A 17628-nucleotide genomic window follows, 5' to 3' on the forward strand; every position below is an offset into this window, starting at 1 on the left:
GGTTAAAAGGACTGTTGCCAACTTTGATTTTGCCTCATACAAAGCGCTGAACATTACAATAAAGATATTGAAACAAACAAAAATCACTGGGCATGGGTCAATAAACACATTTTAATATTTTTCCATTTGAAAACATAAGAAATTATGTGAATCAAAGTGATGCTAAATTTTAGCACCACTGACAGTTACAACAGCAGCAAGAGGTAAAGAACAGCTTATGGGTAGTCTTTGGAAAAACAAAGGGCTGTGGACAATAATGAAAAGAGCATGGGGAATTAAAACTAGCATCTTCTGATAATAAGAAACAAAACGTGTTTATTTTATGGTCTTGATAAAGTGTGTGTGAAGACTTTCCCCTCTTGCTAGCAGTCACTCGCTTTAGAACAACAGATGCATCAATTAGATGTTATTAATATGACTTCCAATGTAGGAATCAGTCACTGTATAGTAAAAAATGCAATATTTAGCTATCTGTTGTGGAAGGAGAGGTGTAAAGAACGACTTGAGAAAGTTTTACAGTTTAGAAGAATGGAAAATCATCTGCAGCGCTGTCTCCCTAGATAATGATGACTCAGATTTTCACCAATCAAACTGGATCAAAATAAAAACAATACCGAATTATAAATTGTCAGGGTATCAGTTATAATTGTTAATAACAACAGGCTGTTCGAAATTTTGATGCCACGTACTTTATTAAGAATAAATATTTCTGTAAAGCAGCAATAGGGAACCATGTCTGCATTGTGCACACAGAGCAACACAGTACAAGCTGCAATGCTATAAAAAGTCATCTCCTTCTGGGGCAGAAAAAGTCCTTTAAGAGACTTTAATCTGCTTCTCGCCTCGTTGCATGATGCACTAATTTAATTTATTTTAATTATTTTTAAAGGGGTAAAGGATTTTGGACAAAGAAGCTAATTTCTAATCCATATTCAGTGCTCAAGATGAGCCTGTGTTACTTCCTCCTCTTTGAAATCAATTTGCGATGAAAATATCGATTCAAATCCCTAGTTTTCTGTTCAGATTAAGAGAAGACCCTTTAAAGAATAATAATTAATTACTTTGGAAATTTAGGTGCCCACGACGTAGATTTTATTTGGAAGGAAAAACAAAAGTTTCTGTCTCCCGAGGTCTGTCCAGGTCCAGGACTCAGGGTTTATCGGCTCTTTTTTAACTCACCCTTTGCCTCTTCGAAGGGAAACTTTGCCCAGGGGAACAACAGTCTTTCTTTTCCACGCCGCTGCGAGCTGGGGCGATTCGGTGGCAGAAATTCTCGAAAAAACACGCTTTTTTGACTCCTAAGAAACACAAAATGAGCGGGGAGAAGGGACCTTTCTGCCGTGCAGCGGGGCGGGCTCTGCAACGCACCAATCACCGCGCGGCTCCTCTCTATAAATACGAGGCCACCGACTTGCTCCAGGCCCAGTGGTTTCCCCTGATTCGTGGACGACGGCTGCCACCATGTCGGAGACCGCGCCTGTTGCCGCTCCCGCTGTCTCCGCTCCCGGGGCGAAAGCGGCCGCCAAGAAGCCGAAGAAGGCGGCGGGCGGCTCCAAGGCGCGCAAGCCCGCGGGCCCCAGCGTCACCGAGCTGATCACCAAGGCCGTGGCCGCCTCCAAGGAGCGCAAGGGGCTCTCCCTCGCCGCGCTCAAGAAGGCGCTGGCCGCCGGCGGCTACGACGTGGAGAAGAACAACAGCCGCATCAAGCTGGGGCTCAAGAGCCTCGTCGGCAAGGGCACCCTGGTGCAGACCAAGGGCACCGGCGCCTCCGGGTCTTTCAAGCTGAACAAGAAACCAGGCGAGACGAAAGAGAAGGCAACTAAGAAGAAGCCAGCGGCCAAGCCCAAGAAGCCGGCGGCCAAGAAGCCCGCCAGCGCTGCCAAAAAGCCCAAGAAGGCGGCGGCAGTCAAGAAAAGCCCCAAGAAAGCCAAGAAGCCGGCGGCTGCTGCCACTAAGAAGGCAGCCAAGAGCCCCAAGAAGGCTGCCAAGGCTGGCCGCCCCAAAAAGGCAGCAAAGAGCCCGGCCAAGGCAAAGGCGGTGAAGCCCAAAGCTGCCAAACCCAAGGCAGCTAAGCCTAAGGCGGCCAAAGCCAAGAAGGCAGCGCCCAAAAAGAAGTAAAACGACTGAGAAGAAATTAGTCTACTCATTTAAATAAACCCAAAGGCTCTTTTAAGAGCCACCCACTTATTCCCAGAAAGAGCTGGAGCGCTACGCTAGTCGCAGCGGCAGAAATCTTTCCAGGGCACGGATTGAGGCGCATCGGCTCCAACCTGCACGGCCGATAAGGGCTCCCTCAGAGAGGAAGCGATTCCTGACGTCTAATTCGGGAGCCCCGCGACAGCAGCGCCGCGGCCGCGGCCCCGCCTCCCTCCCGCCCCGCCCCGATGGGCGCAGCCGGAGCGCGGCAGCCGCGGGTCCCCCCGGGCGGGGCGCGGCGCGGCCCTTCCCGGGCAGCCCGGGGGAGTTCGAAAGTCCCGCGCTGGGGCGGGATTGGCCCCGCCTGGTCCTGCCCCCCGCCGGCCCCGCCCCGAGCCCCCCCTCCGCGGAGGAGCCGCGGCCCCGCCCCCTGGGGGGAACCCCGGCCGTGTCGCACCGGGGGCGGGCAATGGGGGGTGCGCCACCCCCAGCGCTCCTCGCCCCGTGCGCCCCCGCCTGCCCCCAGCTCTCCCCGAGAACTTTATCCTACAGCGAGCCAGCTGCAGCGCGAGATCGGGCGGTGTCGGTGGTAAAACGAGGGTGATGAAGAATTCCTCCCCCTGTCTAATGGGCTAAGCACAACACCATTAGATAGTAATGAGGGGAGGGGAAACTGAGGAGGGCACGCTGTGACATATGGAGCGACAAGGAACGGCTGGAAAACCTGTTTCAGTATGTGCTTCCCACACACTTGTTTGTGACTGAAGTCACTTGTTTGTGACTGAAGTAGGTAAAAAATAGGACTTTTCTTTTATGTGTGAACATTTGTAGAGTACACAAAGCAAACTGCAGCATCAACTAGGACTTAATTGCAGTAACACTTAGAAGTACAAATCCTTAGAAATTAGAACAATTATCACAGCAATGTAGATGAAGAAGTACTTACCGTCCCCAACAACTGAGTTTGAATAGCTAGCAAAAACTGCATCAGAACTTGCCCAAATCAATAGCATACAACTGCTTCAGCGTATCAAATGTTATTCAGTACGTCTAGTAGAAGCTTAATTCTTGCCTATATTCACAACATTTCTCTCTTGAAAATGAAATGCCATGATTAATGACACCTGCCATAAGAAATTAAGTACTTCTACAGCTAATCGCACACCTCCTACAGAAACCAGCAATACAGCCCTTTTACTTGAGCAAGTTGGTGGCTCTGAAAAGAGCCTTTGGGTTAAAAACAGGATCCGCGGCGCTCTACTTGGAGCTGGTGTACTTGGTGACCGCCTTGGTGCCCTCGGACACGGCGTGCTTGGCCAGCTCGCCGGGCAGCAGCAGCCGCACGGCCGTCTGGATCTCCCGCGACGTGATGGTCGAGCGCTTGTTGTAGTGCGCCAGGCGCGACGCCTCGCCGGCGATGCGCTCGAAGATGTCGTTGACGAAGGAGTTCATGATGCCCATGGCCTTGGACGAGATGCCCGTGTCGGGGTGCACCTGCTTCAGCACCTTGTACACGTAGATCGAGTAGCTCTCCTTGCGGCTCTTCTTGCGCTTCTTGTCGCCCTTCTTCTGCGTCTTGGTGACAGCTTTCTTGGAGCCCTTCTTGGGCGCGGGCGCAGACTTGGCCGGCTCAGGCATTGCGAACGTTCCCCTGTCCCTACACGGCCCGGAGTGGCGGCCGAGGCGATTTCTCTCCTATTTATAGGGACCCTATGCAAATCACTGGCTCCAGCTATCAGCGCCTCCATTGGATAACGAAGCCTGTGACGTCTCGCCTCGTACGGACGTCTTTGTAATTGGTCCATGACAAATCCCATGCTGCTATTGGTTAATGATTCAAATCCCTTCAACCAATCACGGTCAGCTCTTTCAATCCCATCGTTCTACGGCAGAGCTCGTCCTCCGTTGCCTGGAAGCGCGCCGCCTGGGGGGACGGCCGGGAACAGCCCCCAGCCGCCCCCAGGGGTCGGTCTGTGCATAGAGAAAGCGTGGTTATCGGTTATCTCCAGGAAAAATAAAATAAAATAAAATAAAATAAAATAAAATAAAATAAAATAAAATAAAATAAAATAAAATAAAATAAAATAAAATAAAATAAAATAAAATAAAATAAAATAAAAAAATATCTGCAAGGCTACTTTTTCCCACCCCCTTCTTCTTCAAAAAGAAGTTTATCTGAAAATATCATTAATAATCTGCATTTGTAACAAGCGTAAATTAAATACAACCAAAAAGGTATAAAGGCTCTGGAATAATATTCATTGCTAGTACTGTTTGAAAGGTGGGGCCCTCACATCATGGTTCATATTTCAGAATGTTAAATGAGATTAAAGCCCTGATTTAATTTGTAATTGAAAGAACGTGGACTTTTTTTTTTTTTAATCGTAATAAATATTAGAATATTTTGTTTCAAAACCGAAGATATTCCTAGCAATAAAATTGAAACCTGGATTTAAGATTAAGCTTTAAACTCATCATGAATCAGAAATTCAGCTGCTTTCTTGCTGAGTTGACTTCACTGCCCGAGAGGAAAATAAAGTTGTTTAAACAGACTGAAATTATTCTATGATGTTAAGATTCCTGATTTGATGATATTTGTGCATTATGATAGAGAAATTGTTATGTTTTATAGCAGTACTCTATATATTCAGAAAAGGAGTATTTATGATTTTAGAATTAAAGTATCACATAGCAACATTATAAATTAAAATTTTAATTAATTCATGAATAAATTAGTGTTATAAACCACTTTTAAAGAAATTAAGTTATTTTTTTGGTTGGATGGAACTAGGGCTACATAGCCTGATACATAAAAATAATACAATATATATATATATATATTCTTTTTGGAACCTTTAAGGGCCATTCAAAGCCTAGATTTCTTGGTATCAGACAAATTGATTTATAGACCTATAAAAGAGACCTGTCTGGCATAGCTAAATGCAGATTAAAAAGGATTAGACTGCTAAAGTCATAACAAATCTAATCTTTCAAGGTTTGTCAGAATAGTGGGAAATATTCTGATGCAGCAATACAACATTCTGTACACCTTACCAGGGTGTTACTGATTTTGCATTTTGCCTTTTACCCTGCTGTACAATATTCTGGATGCACAAAGATTTCCATCCTATGTCCAAAGTAGTGTTGTCTGAAGAGAGGGACCCAGGATGCCAGGGGGTTTGCTGTGCTGAACTTCTAAGCAAGGAGAGAAGCTTCACTCAGTTTCTGTGATGCTCAGACTCTCCGATTTAACACCCATTCCCCCCACCCATGAACTCCCCTCATAAGGAACAAGTGGGCATAAAAATGGTTTGAAAACTACTGAGAACACATTTGTCTAGTAATGGCAGTTCTCTTGTGAACATCTGCAGTGTTCAGATGTCCAGAAGTCCAGACCTCAATGTACCAGTCTGGGGCAGTGTAGCCCTAAGATCTCTGGTTTTGTCTCCACAACACATTTTGTTACAATGCTCTGAAAGAGAAAATTTAGTGTAACATTTCATAAACCTTCCTTATAACTTCAAAAGGACGCAGCATACCTTAGAACCACATTTAAGAAGCCTATTTTAAAGGATATCGATACTTATGACAGTTATTTTAGATGTTCAGACTGAAATATTAAACATGTGTTATATTTTGTATACATTGTCATCTATAGCTGCAAGTTTTCTATTTTTATTAGCTGTTGACTGTCACTATTGTCTAAAGACCTTATAGCTATTTAAAGATGAGAAAATTTCTACAATATTTCTAGAGCATTTCTGTACTGAAAAAGACATAAAATGACAGAAAAAGATAAAGAGGGAGGGAGAATTTATTCTCCATTTTCTGTGTTGAATAACATGTGAACACTTTACTTTTCTAAAAATGATTATGATGCAAATCATTAAAATCATGTACTCTTCCCTGTCAGTGCAGTTGCATAACTGCAGTTAGAAAAGATACTGTGCTTTCTGTTCAGAAAGTACAAACATGAAGAAAAAAAGCAAAGGGAACACTTGGCAGTATTATGTGTCGACAGTGTGTAGCTATCGATTTGGAAAGAGTATGAACATGAAAGTGAGCAAAGAGTGACACGTTCTTAAAAGATTTCGAAGCAATGTACATATTTCCATGGGTACATTAACTTCAAACACAAACCTATTCCTTCACCAGCCCCACAGTCCCATGAAAGCAAACAAGCGCCGTGTTTCATCATACAGAGATGTGGCAAATAAAAGCAAACAACTCTCCGACACACAGGCACACGAGAACGCGAACGCACCCCCGTAACGAAACGTAGGAAGAGGCGACTCTCCCTAGGAAAGGATGAGGTTTCAACCCGAGAGCGCGGGCGCAGCTGCCCCCGGTCCGGGCCCTTTGTGTGAGCGCCGCGAAATGGCGGCGGGGCGCGGGCGGGGAGCGGCGCCGCCATTGGCTGGGATTTGGTGCAGGGCCGCGGCCGCGGGGCCCGGGTCCCCCAGCGGCTGCGGGGAAGGCGAGGCGGGCGCCGGGAGAACGGGCCGGGCCGAGAGGCGGACGGGTCCCGGTCCCCGCCGTGCCCGGGCCGGGCCGAGCTGAGCCGAGGCAGCAGCGGCGGGGCCGTCGCCTCCCGGGGCCGCCCCGCGGCGCCCGCCCCCTCTCGGAGGCGCCCCGGGGCGGAGGCGCGGAGGAGAGCCCGCCCCTGCCCTGCCCCGCCGCAGTCCTCAACCAGGTCGGACCGCCGGCAATATAGGGGAGCGCGGGCGGCCGTTCCCGCCACTCGCTGTTGGGGCAGAGCGCGGCGGTACCATGTCCGGCAGAGGCAAGGGCGGGAAGGGGCTCGGCAAGGGGGGCGCCAAGCGGCACCGCAAGGTGCTGCGCGACAACATCCAGGGCATCACCAAGCCGGCCATCCGGCGCCTGGCGCGGCGCGGCGGCGTCAAGCGCATCTCGGGGCTCATCTACGAGGAGACGCGCGGCGTGCTCAAGGTCTTCCTGGAGAACGTGATCCGCGACGCCGTCACCTACACCGAGCACGCCAAGCGCAAGACGGTCACGGCCATGGACGTGGTCTACGCCCTCAAGCGCCAGGGACGCACCCTCTACGGCTTCGGCGGCTAAACTCGTCGTAGGTTAGGACTCGCTTTTACCAAACACAAAGGCTCTTTTCAGAGCCACCCAAGCTTTCAAGAGAAGGGCGTTAATCACTGCTCACACGCGTATTGCTCGTAGTGTCGTGATGTACTTCACTGGGGAAAAAAAAGGCGGCTGGGTTCTCCCGTCTTGGTCCGGGATCGTCGCCCCCCCACCAACACCCCGGTCTTTATCTCTCCTTCCTTCTAAGCAGCAGGAAAGCTTGCACTCGAGGACGGGGGGGGGGGGGCTGCCCCTGCCGCTCTTGGACTCTCCTGCAAAGAATGCGCGGGGAGCGGCTGGAAGGCTTGACTCGCTCATGCGGTTCGCTGGGCTCGAGGAAAGAATCCCTCGGTTCCAGCTCCGGCCTCTGCCATTCTCCCCCAACAGCCGCTTCCCCTCTCCCAACGGTCCGACGTGGGGTGGGGGCGGGGGCGGAGAGGGAAGGGAAACCAGCGGTGCGGGGAACAAGCGCTATTGCGAGCCGCGTCTCTGCTACCGCCCTCGGAGCAGCAGCCTCAAGCGGGAGGCTCCTGAAATGGCGGGGCTCTGTTTCCTCCCGTCCGCTCCCTACGCGGGGATTTGGGGGGGGGGGGGGGTGTGGAATAGCAGCAGCCACCATCGCTCGTGGCGCCCCAGGGACAGGGCAGGAAGGAAGCGGCACGCCCTCAGCGAAACCCGCTTCGCTTATTGCCCTCCTCCCGCTCGCTGCCCGAAAGGCTTCCTGCCGGCTCCCTGGGCTCGTCTCCCGCTATCCCCCTTCGCCCCCGCCCCCCCCCTCCGGCAGTTTGAAATAAAGAACCAAGGAGATCCCCCCCACCACCACAACACACAAGGGGCGGGGGCCCGAACTAAACACAGCTTGTGGGCCGCATCCCTCCCAGCTCCTTCGTTTCCGACCGTCGCAAAAGAGCCCTTGCACGAATCATCGCGCGCCTGCCGCCGAAACGGAGATTCAGCTCTCTCTGGTGGTCGTGTGGTGGCTCTTAAAAGAGCCTTTGGGTTTGGTGGTCGAGGGGCAGCAGCCTCAGGCGCGCTCCCCGCGGATGCGGCGGGCGAGCTGGATGTCCTTGGGCATGATGGTGACGCGCTTGGCGTGGATGGCGCACAGGTTGGTGTCCTCGAAGAGCCCCACCAGGTAGGCCTCGCTCGCCTCCTGCAGCGCCATCACGGCCGAGCTCTGGAAGCGCAGGTCGGTCTTGAAGTCCTGCGCGATCTCGCGCACCAGCCGCTGGAAGGGCAGCTTGCGGATCAGCAGCTCCGTCGACTTCTGGTAGCGGCGGATCTCGCGCAGCGCCACCGTGCCGGGCCGGTAGCGGTGCGGCTTCTTCACGCCGCCCGTGGCCGGCGCGCTCTTGCGGGCCGCCTTGGTGGCCAGCTGCTTGCGGGGCGCCTTCCCGCCCGTCGACTTACGCGCCGTCTGCTTCGTGCGCGCCATCCCCGATCTCAGAGGCTTTTCTTGGGAAAAGAAAGAACAAGAGCTGCCGGCTCTTATTTATAGGAGGTGTCCCCTCCTCCTCGCCTGAGATTGGCCGACAAAGCGATGCGTGTTATTGGTTGACTCGGAGCATTCCTCGATGCCTCACGGTGCGGTGAAGATGTGCTCGGTCCATCCATTTCTAAAGGGAGTCGTTTGTACATTTTCAACCTCTATTTCCTTCCTAGAAAGAAGGACTTTTAAAAAAATCTTCCTTTTTTTTTAATATTCATCTTTGTGCCTGTGTGTGAATCGTCGTTGTTGTGTATACTTGTGTACATGGAAAGAAAACAGGATGGATGTAGTACAAGAAAAGTGCACTGGCATAACAATCTTTATTGTTGAAATTCAAATAAAACGATCGGTTAGGAAAAAAATTCTTAGCTGTAACAACAAAACAGAAGCCAGTAAGATATTTATTACTTCAGTTTTGCAATGTAGAAATGAAAAAGCACTGATTTCCTGTCTTCTAAACGTGGAAAATAGTATGTATATATCTGCTTAAGGGCTTATAAAACATAAATATAGAGGAAAATAGCTTTAAATAAGTAAAAAAAAAAATACACTCTGCTTTACTCTGAGGATATATTTACTGCTCTTCGGTAGCAGACTTCTTCCAAAGGTTAAATGGGGAACATCAGAATATTATTGAAATCTGAACGTGACCATTAACGTAGAGAAATAGTTAAAAGGAAATGTTTGTAGAAGAACGAAAGCCGAAAAGATCGAGCCTTGGATTTAACGATTAAAGAGGTTATCCAGAACACAATGGGGTTAACGCGGGATTTTCAAAATGACCCAATGAGATCGGTGCTTTCCATCAGCCAATGGAGAGGAAGCGAGAGGTATAAAAAGGGGGCGGGCAGCGCCACAGCTCACTGCTCGCCTTGTGCGGCTTTGTCAAGGTCCGAGGCGGACGCTGAGCGATGGCGCGCACGAAGCAGACGGCGCGTAAGTCGACGGGCGGGAAGGCGCCCCGCAAGCAGCTGGCCACCAAGGCGGCCCGCAAGAGCGCGCCGGCCACGGGCGGCGTGAAGAAGCCGCACCGCTACCGGCCCGGCACGGTGGCGCTGCGCGAGATCCGCCGCTACCAGAAGTCGACGGAGCTGCTGATCCGCAAGCTGCCCTTCCAGCGGCTGGTGCGCGAGATCGCGCAGGACTTCAAGACCGACCTGCGCTTCCAGAGCTCGGCCGTGATGGCGCTGCAGGAGGCGAGCGAGGCCTACCTGGTGGGGCTCTTCGAGGACACCAACCTGTGCGCCATCCACGCCAAGCGCGTCACCATCATGCCCAAGGACATCCAGCTCGCCCGCCGCATCCGCGGGGAGCGCGCCTGAGGCTGCTGCCCCTCGACCACCAAACCCAAAGGCTCTTTTAAGAGCCACCACACGACCACCAGAGAGAGCTGAATCTCCGTTTCGGCGGCAGGCGCGCGATGATTCGTGCAAGGGCTCTTTTGCGACGGTCGGAAACGAAGGAGCTGGGAGGGATGCGGCCCACAAGCTGTGTTTAGTTCGGGCCCCCGCCCCTTGTGGTGGTGGGGGGGATCTCCTTGGTTCTTTATTTCAAACTGCCGGAGGGGGGGGGCGGGGGCGAAGGGGGATAGCGGGAGACGAGCCCAGGGAGCCGGCAGGAAGCCTTTCGGGCAGCGAGCGGGAGGAGGGCAATAAGCGAAGCGGGTTTCGCTGAGGGCGTGCCGCTTCCTTCCTGCCCTGTCCCTGGGGCGCCACGAGCGATGGTGGCTGCTGCTATTCCACACCCCCCCCCCCCCCCAAATCCCCGCGTAGGGAGCGGACGGGAGGAAACAGAGCCCCGCCATTTCAGGAGCCTCCCGCTTGAGGCTGCTGCTCCGAGGGCGGTAGCAGAGACGCGGCTCGCAATAGCGCTTGTTCCCCGCACCGCTGGTTTCCCTTCCCTCTCCGCCCCCGCCCCCACCCCACGTCGGACCGTTGGGAGAGGGGAAGCGGCTGTTGGGGGAGAATGGCAGAGGCCGGAGCTGGAACCGAGGGATTCTTTCCTCGAGCCCAGCGAACCGCATGAGCGAGTCAAGCCTTCCAGCCGCTCCCCGCGCATTCTTTGCAGGAGAGTCCAAGAGCGGCAGGGGCAGCCCCCCCCCCCCCGTCCTCGAGTGCAAGCTTTCCTGCTGCTTAGAAGGAAGGAGAGATAAAGACCGGGGTGTTGGTGGGGGGGCGACGATCCCGGACCAAGACGGGAGAACCCAGCCGCCTTTTTTTTCCCCAGTGAAGTACATCACGACACTACGAGCAATACGCGTGTGAGCAGTGATTAACGCCCTTCTCTTGAAAGCTTGGGTGGCTCTGAAAAGAGCCTTTGTGTTTGGTAAAAGCGAGTCCTAACCTACGACGAGTTTAGCCGCCGAAGCCGTAGAGGGTGCGTCCCTGGCGCTTGAGGGCGTAGACCACGTCCATGGCCGTGACCGTCTTGCGCTTGGCGTGCTCGGTGTAGGTGACGGCGTCGCGGATCACGTTCTCCAGGAAGACCTTGAGCACGCCGCGCGTCTCCTCGTAGATGAGCCCCGAGATGCGCTTGACGCCGCCGCGCCGCGCCAGGCGCCGGATGGCCGGCTTGGTGATGCCCTGGATGTTGTCGCGCAGCACCTTGCGGTGCCGCTTGGCGCCCCCCTTGCCGAGCCCCTTCCCGCCCTTGCCTCTGCCGGACATGGTGCCGCCGCGCTCTGCCCCAACAGCGAGTGGCGGGAACGGCCGCCCGCGCTCCCCTATATTGCCGGCGGTCCGACCTGGTTGAGGACTGCGGCGGGGCAGGGCAGGGGCGGGCTCTCCTCCGCGCCTCCGCCCCGGGGCGCCTCCGAGAGGGGGCGGGCGCCGCGGGGCGGCCCCGGGAGGCGACGGCCCCGCCGCTGCTGCCTCGGCTCAGCTCGGCCCGGCCCGGGCACGGCGGGGACCGGGACCCGTCCGCCTCTCGGCCCGGCCCGTTCTCCCGGCGCCCGCCTCGCCTTCCCCGCAGCCGCTGGGGGACCCGGGCCCCGCGGCCGCGGCCCTGCACCAAATCCCAGCCAATGGCGGCGCCGCTCCCCGCCCGCGCCCCGCCGCCATTTCGCGGCGCTCACACAAAGGGCCCGGACCGGGGGCAGCTGCGCCCGCGCTCTCGGGTTGAAACCTCATCCTTTCCTAGGGAGACTCCCTCAGGGGTCTCCCGTCAGTACGCGTCGGCCCCGGCCCCTTCTCCTGAGGGCAGGCGGTGCAGAGCCGCCGAGCCCCGGGTGCGCTCACATGCCGTGTGACTTTGGCCCTCTTTCTTCCTAATTATACTTACCGGGAATATACATTTCTGGGTATTCTCCTGTGTTCTTGAAAAATCATCGATTAACTTGTATTCCAGACGTTGAGAACATACCGTTTAATTCTTTCGAAGACTATTCTCTGTCATGCCTGGTTAGTTACAGTATTAAGGTCTTCATATATCCCACACTTGGGTATATAACTATATATTTACTGTATTTTTCTCTAAAAGGTCTCTACTATTATTATCTTGAACATAAACAGTTCATGTTTGTTTTTCATGTTAATTTAGTGACTCTTTTCCTTTCAGGTACTATATTAGTATTTCCTATTTTTTTGTCCTTTTACATTTCTTTTTCCCGAACTTAACCATATATTGGCCAACACTAGGCTTGTCAGTGTTTCTCACATTTTCCTGTTCTAGTGTAAGAGTACTATGAAAAGCAATGAAATTGTATCCATTTTTTTAAACCATGTAGCACAAGACTGAATGATTTTTTCTCACATCCCCTAGATTTTCTGGAGTCTTTCTTTTTGCACTTTCATAAAGTTTGAGAAATTATCAATGTTTCATAAAGTTTGAGAAATTATCAATGTTATTTTATATTATTAGTATCTTCCTTAATTAAGTTTAATCCGTTGTTGTGGTTTAACCCGGCTGGCAGCTAAACACCACACAGCAGTTCACTCACCCTCCCCCCTTCCTCTCTGGGATGGGGGAGAGAAACGGGAAAGTGAAGCCTGTGAGTTGAGATAAAGACAGTTTATTAAGACAGAAAAATAATAATAACAATAATGATGCTAATAGTACTACTACTACTAATGTGTATGAGACAAGTGATGCAGAGTGCAATTGCTCACCACCTGCTGACCGATGCCCAGCCTGTCACCGAGCAGCCGCCCCCCACCCCTGGCTAGCCAACCCTATATCTTGTTCAGCATGATGCCCTATGGTGTGGAATACCCCTTTGGCCAGGTTGGGTCAGCTGGCTCTGTCCCCTCCCAGCTCTTGCTGCACTCCCAGCCTGCCCACTGGCATGACAGAGCGAGGAGCTGAAAAGCCCTTGGCTTGGTGTAAGCACTGCTCTGCAACAATTAAAACATCAGCATGTTATCAGCACTCTTCTCATCCTAATCTACAACATAGCACCCTACCAGCTACTAGGAGGAAAATTAATTCCGTCCTAACTGAAACGAGGACATCAGTAAATGGAGTATTAAACTTTCCTGGATGAATTAAATATCTCCTAATGTGACATATTGGTCTTGTATTCCACGCCCAGTGTTTACCCTTTACTCCTGGTGGTTCTTTTGTATGGAGTTTGGTACTCATAGACCCCAATAAGTTGTTATTAAGCTATGAACTACCTATTTGTCATTTTTATAGGTCAGCTTTCCCTGTTAGTCAGAACAGAACGGAGAGGGTAATTAGTTCTGTTCTCCTCTTCCTGATCAGGCAGCATCAGTTGGAAGAGGCTTTAGCTGTCTCTCAGACATGGCAAGGCAGACAGAGAAAACAGTTGGAACAGTCTGGGAGAGGGCAGGAAAGGAGAGAGAAAAGAGCTCTGCTCCTGTATGTCATAGCAGATCATAGCACTCATCTTCCCCTCTGCATCTGCTCTCAATCACACGTCTTGCCATTCCCACTAATACTTCTGACCTTCCCAAAAGACAACCAACACTTCAAGGAGAAGACTGGTGAAATAATGTGAATTTCAACATTTTTTTTCCCACTACTTTCTACTCTCCTTGGGGTGTTGAGGAAACGTGTTTAGTTGTTATAAAGGAGCTCACCCCACAAATATGGAACATTGAAGATGTCAGTCTCTGCTCAGGCCATCAACCTACACCTCTGCACAGGTCATCTTCCATGAAACTGAAGACAGGTCTGTAGTCAAAGTTGGTGGTTACCCATCAATATAAAGGAGAATCCTGCAGTTTGAGCCTTGTAGCTCAATATGCTTCTAGATTACAGATGGTCTGTCTTAGTTTTGGTCAGTTTAGCCCTCATTTCTGTTTTCCTTCAGGTAGACTAACCTGTTGGCCCTGACAGCTGGACTTACAGCTCCCTGTGGGTTTGCCTATCCAAGTGCAGAGCAGCAATTCTTTTCAGGTGTGAATTTGCCTCTGGGCTCTACCTGCATCTGCATGCTGAAGACCACCGCTGTGTTCAAAGTCATTTCCCTCTAGGTAGAAACTAGAACTGCTTGTGCAGTGAGGATTATGACATCTCCTATCCCAAGCCCAATGGGGTTCTTCTCTGACAGAGCTTTATAAGTCTTGCTAAAAAAAATAATCCTGTGCTGGCCTATCTTAATAATACTTTTTTTTTTTTTTTTTTTTTTTTTTTTTTTTTTTTGTGCTAGCTTATTGCCATGGAAGTAACATGTAACCAGGAGGTAAAGGTGCAATAGGGAGGGACAGCATGCAACAATTTATTACCGCATTAACAAGTTTTGACATTAAAAAAAAAAAAGTATGCATGTGTTTATTACTGATGCATAAAAAAATCCTGTCACATCTGCAGACAATTAATGCATGGTTAAATAAATCATTTGTTCAATGCTCAGAAGCGCTAAAACAAAAATAATTTGAATGTCAAGAATCACTGGAAGAGTAACAGAGAGCAAAACAGAGCATACCATATCTTTGTACTATAGAAACATTTGATAAAATAGATGCACCTTAGTTAATTGTGTACATTTTTGTTTAAAATTAAATTAAAATATTTTTCTAAAGTGTAGTGGAATTGGAAAAGAAAGTTCTGGGAGATGTAATTAAGATGATTTAAGGGTCTGAAATGGCTTCCATACAAGGACCTACTTGAGACTAGGACAATTTCAGGACATAGACAACTATTGGGTGAAGATGGTTTTACTTATCTCCTTTACTGTTTATAACATAATTAGTTAAATCTGTCAGTTCAGTGAGGTCGATTTTAACATCTAAAGTTAGTTAAAAAGCAAAAAGTTACAGAGGCCCAAAGAGCTGTCTATGCACTGCAGGTTTCCTTGAACAAATGGACTCCCTGTCTCTCTAGTCTTTTTCCAAGGAAGGAAGAGCTGAATGTGGTGAGTGAAAAGTTGAGGATGGATCTCTCTCTCCCCTCTACAGAAATAAATTCTGAAGAATGCAGCTGTTTGCATAACTGTGAACACTTCCTGCTGGTTCCCACAGGCATTTCTGTGTTTCTCACACAAACCACGTGGGCAAGCAATGAGGAAAATGTTGCAGAGGAAAGCTGCAACATTTGTAGCAGGAGGGAAGGAGCTGGTTTTGGTTTGAAATCCTTCCCCATGTATCAAAGAGCAGTATCATTCATATGCAGAGTGCAGACTTTACCAGTCAAATTCTTAAGGAAGCGCCTTTCTTCCTACTATTTCTTAAAAGAAATGCCATCCAGAAAGGAAAAGATTTGTCCACCTTGGCCTGCTTAAGATGGTATGGTTGTTTTTGCACTAGTCAGACATCAGGTTTTCTAATACAGAACGACCATGGGGGAAAACGCTGTAACGACAGACTCCTTACAGAAGCAGTTTTTCAAGCAGATTGGAGCATTTTTTGCTCTGAGCTGCAGAACCAAAACAATATTTTGTAAGAGGGCAAGGTGATAACCCTGAGTGCTCCTTGGCTGTTTACGCAGAGCAGCAGCCACCATACAAAGAAAACGCGGTTTAAGTAAGACCAAAGCTCGATCCCAGAAACACGAGAGGCATTCAAAGCACGGGCTGCTTTTAACAGCTGCCTTCTGCTGCAAGGAAGGGGGCTGCCCCCCCACCCCCCTCCGCCCCCCACGCCCTTCGGCGCTTTCCTACCCCGCCGGGAGGTGACTGAGATGAGAACGAGCCGGGGAAGAGAGCGCCGGGGGGGCAAGGAACAGGAGGGGAGGGAGGGAGAGGAGAGAGGAGGAGAAAGAGGAGGAGGAGGGCGGGCAGCTCCTGCCCGGGCGGGATTGGACAGAAATTGCTGCAGCGCCGGGCTGGGGCCGCGCTCCAGGGGCAGGGGCCCCGCACCGCGACCCCCCCGCCCGGCTGTGCTACAGCGATCCTAGGGAGAACCTGCGACGATGCCGAGCGTACAGAGCGTTAGCTGCGTTTTATTACATCGATCCGCCTTTTGTGTTACTGTTGGATACACTCGGAGCGTTTATTTTTTACTACAAAGGCAGATTTTCTGCTGTGCTTGTGCAGCTACGAAGTAATTGGCTTTCAGACCCCAATCCTCCCATTCAGATTTCCTGAATTCAGAGGCACTGACTGAAATTACTACGTGAATGAAGTCACATGATTTCCTTTCGTGTTTACCAATCAGTCCTGTACCATATATCTCAGAGAAATTAATAACATCAATAACTTGTTTTCATCCCCTTTGCTGTCTAAGCAGATCGGTTTTCAAGGGCTCACAAACAGTAATGTATTGATGATATTATTCAGAATGTTTCTGCGTTACAGCAGAACTGAGAGATATTTCTACCTGATTATATCTTGATTTGCTATGTGCAGTTGCAGAAAGGTACTAAAGGAGTTAAATATTTGAGTGAAGAGGTTTGAGAGGAATCAATGAAAAATCTATGAGTATTTATGTTTTGTATCAACTGTCACATGGTCACAGCATTAAATAAGATTTACACAATTTCACGGACTTACCCTCAACAACATACAATTCATTCAATTATTTTTTGTTCGAATTGGGGGAATTCTCTAACTTGCCTACACACTTAGAAAATAGCATATCCCGAAGCAACATCTCCTCCTGAAAGGCAGGAAAACATAAATAAATAAAAATCACACCTTCCTCTAATGGAAAACTGTTTAGAAGCAAGGGAGCTTGGATTATATCTTTTTGCCATCCACAAAGATGTCATGTTACAGAGCAATCAAATACTGTCTTTAAGAAAAGCATGGATAAATCTTTCTGAAAGAAAGAATATTTGAGGATTTTTTTTCCATGCGCTACTGTCACTGTAGTAAAGTTAACCAAAATGTGAATTTTCTTTTATTCCTTTATAGTTTTCCTTATTTTTCTACATACTAGTAAATGTTTGTGCAACCAAGTATGGTTTCTTTTTTGATATCATTTTGCTTACTATCTTTATGGAAAAAATATCTATGAAATAACTACAGGGACCTATAAAGCAACTACAGGTTGAATAACACCCTTTGAGGCCAGGCTATCTGAGAAATGGCATCACCTATGCTATGCTATACATTCTTATGCTCTAAAGCATAAAGATATGCTTTGTATGGACTTAATAGTCAAAAGATTAGGTATGTCTGTGGCTGTTGTTTTTTTTTCCCCATGACTACCAATACCTGTGATGAATCATTCTTAAATAACAGGTTTCCTCTTTTATGTAGAAATACTTCCATACTTTAGGCTGGCTGAATAGCTGGTAAAGACATTTTGGGAGGGATCCAAATAAAATAGAAGTTCTGCATATTAACTGAAATTTTTCTAAATAGCACTTTTTTTTTTTTTTTTGTCATTCCATACATAAATAGCTGTGCTCATCCACTTCTCTTTTCTAATTTAAAATATCCATGACTTTTATGGAACTATTGTACAAGGTTAAAAATTGTATTAATCTAAACCAAGCATGTTAACATGAGGCAGAAGAACATATTGCCTTTCCATTTTAAATACAGATTGCCAAGAAAAACA

General features: G+C 49.5%; 6 protein-coding genes across 6 annotated transcripts; 3 read left to right on the top strand and 3 right to left on the bottom strand.

Annotated features, from left to right (window-relative positions):
- The first annotated feature begins 1440 nt into the window (after nucleotides 1-1440).
- On the top strand, nucleotides 1441-3220 carry LOC309886780 (histone H1). Its single transcript, XM_082778006.1, has one exon. The coding sequence runs from the start codon at nucleotides 1462-1464 to the stop codon at nucleotides 2116-2118; it is 657 nt and encodes a 218-aa protein (XP_082634132.1). The 5' UTR covers nucleotides 1441-1461; the 3' UTR covers nucleotides 2119-3220.
- A 126-nt stretch (nucleotides 3221-3346) lies between these two features.
- Nucleotides 3347-4291, bottom strand: LOC309886790 (histone H2B 1/2/3/4/6). The gene has a single exon (XM_082778018.1). The coding sequence runs from the start codon at nucleotides 3772-3774 to the stop codon at nucleotides 3394-3396; it is 381 nt and encodes a 126-aa protein (XP_082634144.1). The 5' UTR covers nucleotides 3775-4291; the 3' UTR covers nucleotides 3347-3393.
- A 2597-nt stretch (nucleotides 4292-6888) lies between these two features.
- On the top strand, nucleotides 6889-7275 carry LOC309891796 (histone H4). The gene has a single exon (XM_082784641.1). It carries the CDS (start codon nucleotides 6907-6909, stop codon nucleotides 7216-7218), a length of 312 nt encoding a protein of 103 aa, XP_082640767.1. The 5' UTR covers nucleotides 6889-6906; the 3' UTR covers nucleotides 7219-7275.
- A 932-nt stretch (nucleotides 7276-8207) lies between these two features.
- Nucleotides 8208-8683, bottom strand: LOC309891794 (histone H3.2). Its single transcript, XM_082784639.1, has one exon. It carries the CDS (start codon nucleotides 8666-8668, stop codon nucleotides 8258-8260), a length of 411 nt encoding a protein of 136 aa, XP_082640765.1. The 5' UTR covers nucleotides 8669-8683; the 3' UTR covers nucleotides 8208-8257.
- A 188-nt stretch (nucleotides 8684-8871) lies between these two features.
- Nucleotides 8872-10094, top strand: LOC309885899 (histone H3.2). Its single transcript, XM_082776299.1, has one exon. It carries the CDS (start codon nucleotides 9634-9636, stop codon nucleotides 10042-10044), a length of 411 nt encoding a protein of 136 aa, XP_082632425.1. The 5' UTR covers nucleotides 8872-9633; the 3' UTR covers nucleotides 10045-10094.
- Nucleotides 10095-11019: 925 nt separating this feature from the next.
- Nucleotides 11020-11414, bottom strand: LOC309874071 (histone H4). The gene has a single exon (XM_082751990.1). It carries the CDS (start codon nucleotides 11386-11388, stop codon nucleotides 11077-11079), a length of 312 nt encoding a protein of 103 aa, XP_082608116.1. The 5' UTR covers nucleotides 11389-11414; the 3' UTR covers nucleotides 11020-11076.
- Nucleotides 11415-17628: the final 6214 nt, after the last annotated feature.

The sequence above is a fragment of the Aythya marila genome, assembly GCF_965140915.1.
Source record: "Aythya marila genome assembly, chromosome: 1".
Taxonomy (NCBI): domain Eukaryota; kingdom Metazoa; phylum Chordata; class Aves; order Anseriformes; family Anatidae; genus Aythya; species Aythya marila.

Coding starts and splice junctions, on each gene's coding strand:
- LOC309886780 (XM_082778006.1), top strand. CDS start 1,462: ATGTCGGAGACCGCGCCTGTTGCCGCTCCCGCTGTCTCCGCTCCCGGG.
- LOC309886790 (XM_082778018.1), bottom strand. CDS start 3,774: ATGCCTGAGCCGGCCAAGTCTGCGCCCGCGCCCAAGAAGGGCTCCAAG.
- LOC309891796 (XM_082784641.1), top strand. CDS start 6,907: ATGTCCGGCAGAGGCAAGGGCGGGAAGGGGCTCGGCAAGGGGGGCGCC.
- LOC309891794 (XM_082784639.1), bottom strand. CDS start 8,668: ATGGCGCGCACGAAGCAGACGGCGCGTAAGTCGACGGGCGGGAAGGCG.
- LOC309885899 (XM_082776299.1), top strand. CDS start 9,634: ATGGCGCGCACGAAGCAGACGGCGCGTAAGTCGACGGGCGGGAAGGCG.
- LOC309874071 (XM_082751990.1), bottom strand. CDS start 11,388: ATGTCCGGCAGAGGCAAGGGCGGGAAGGGGCTCGGCAAGGGGGGCGCC.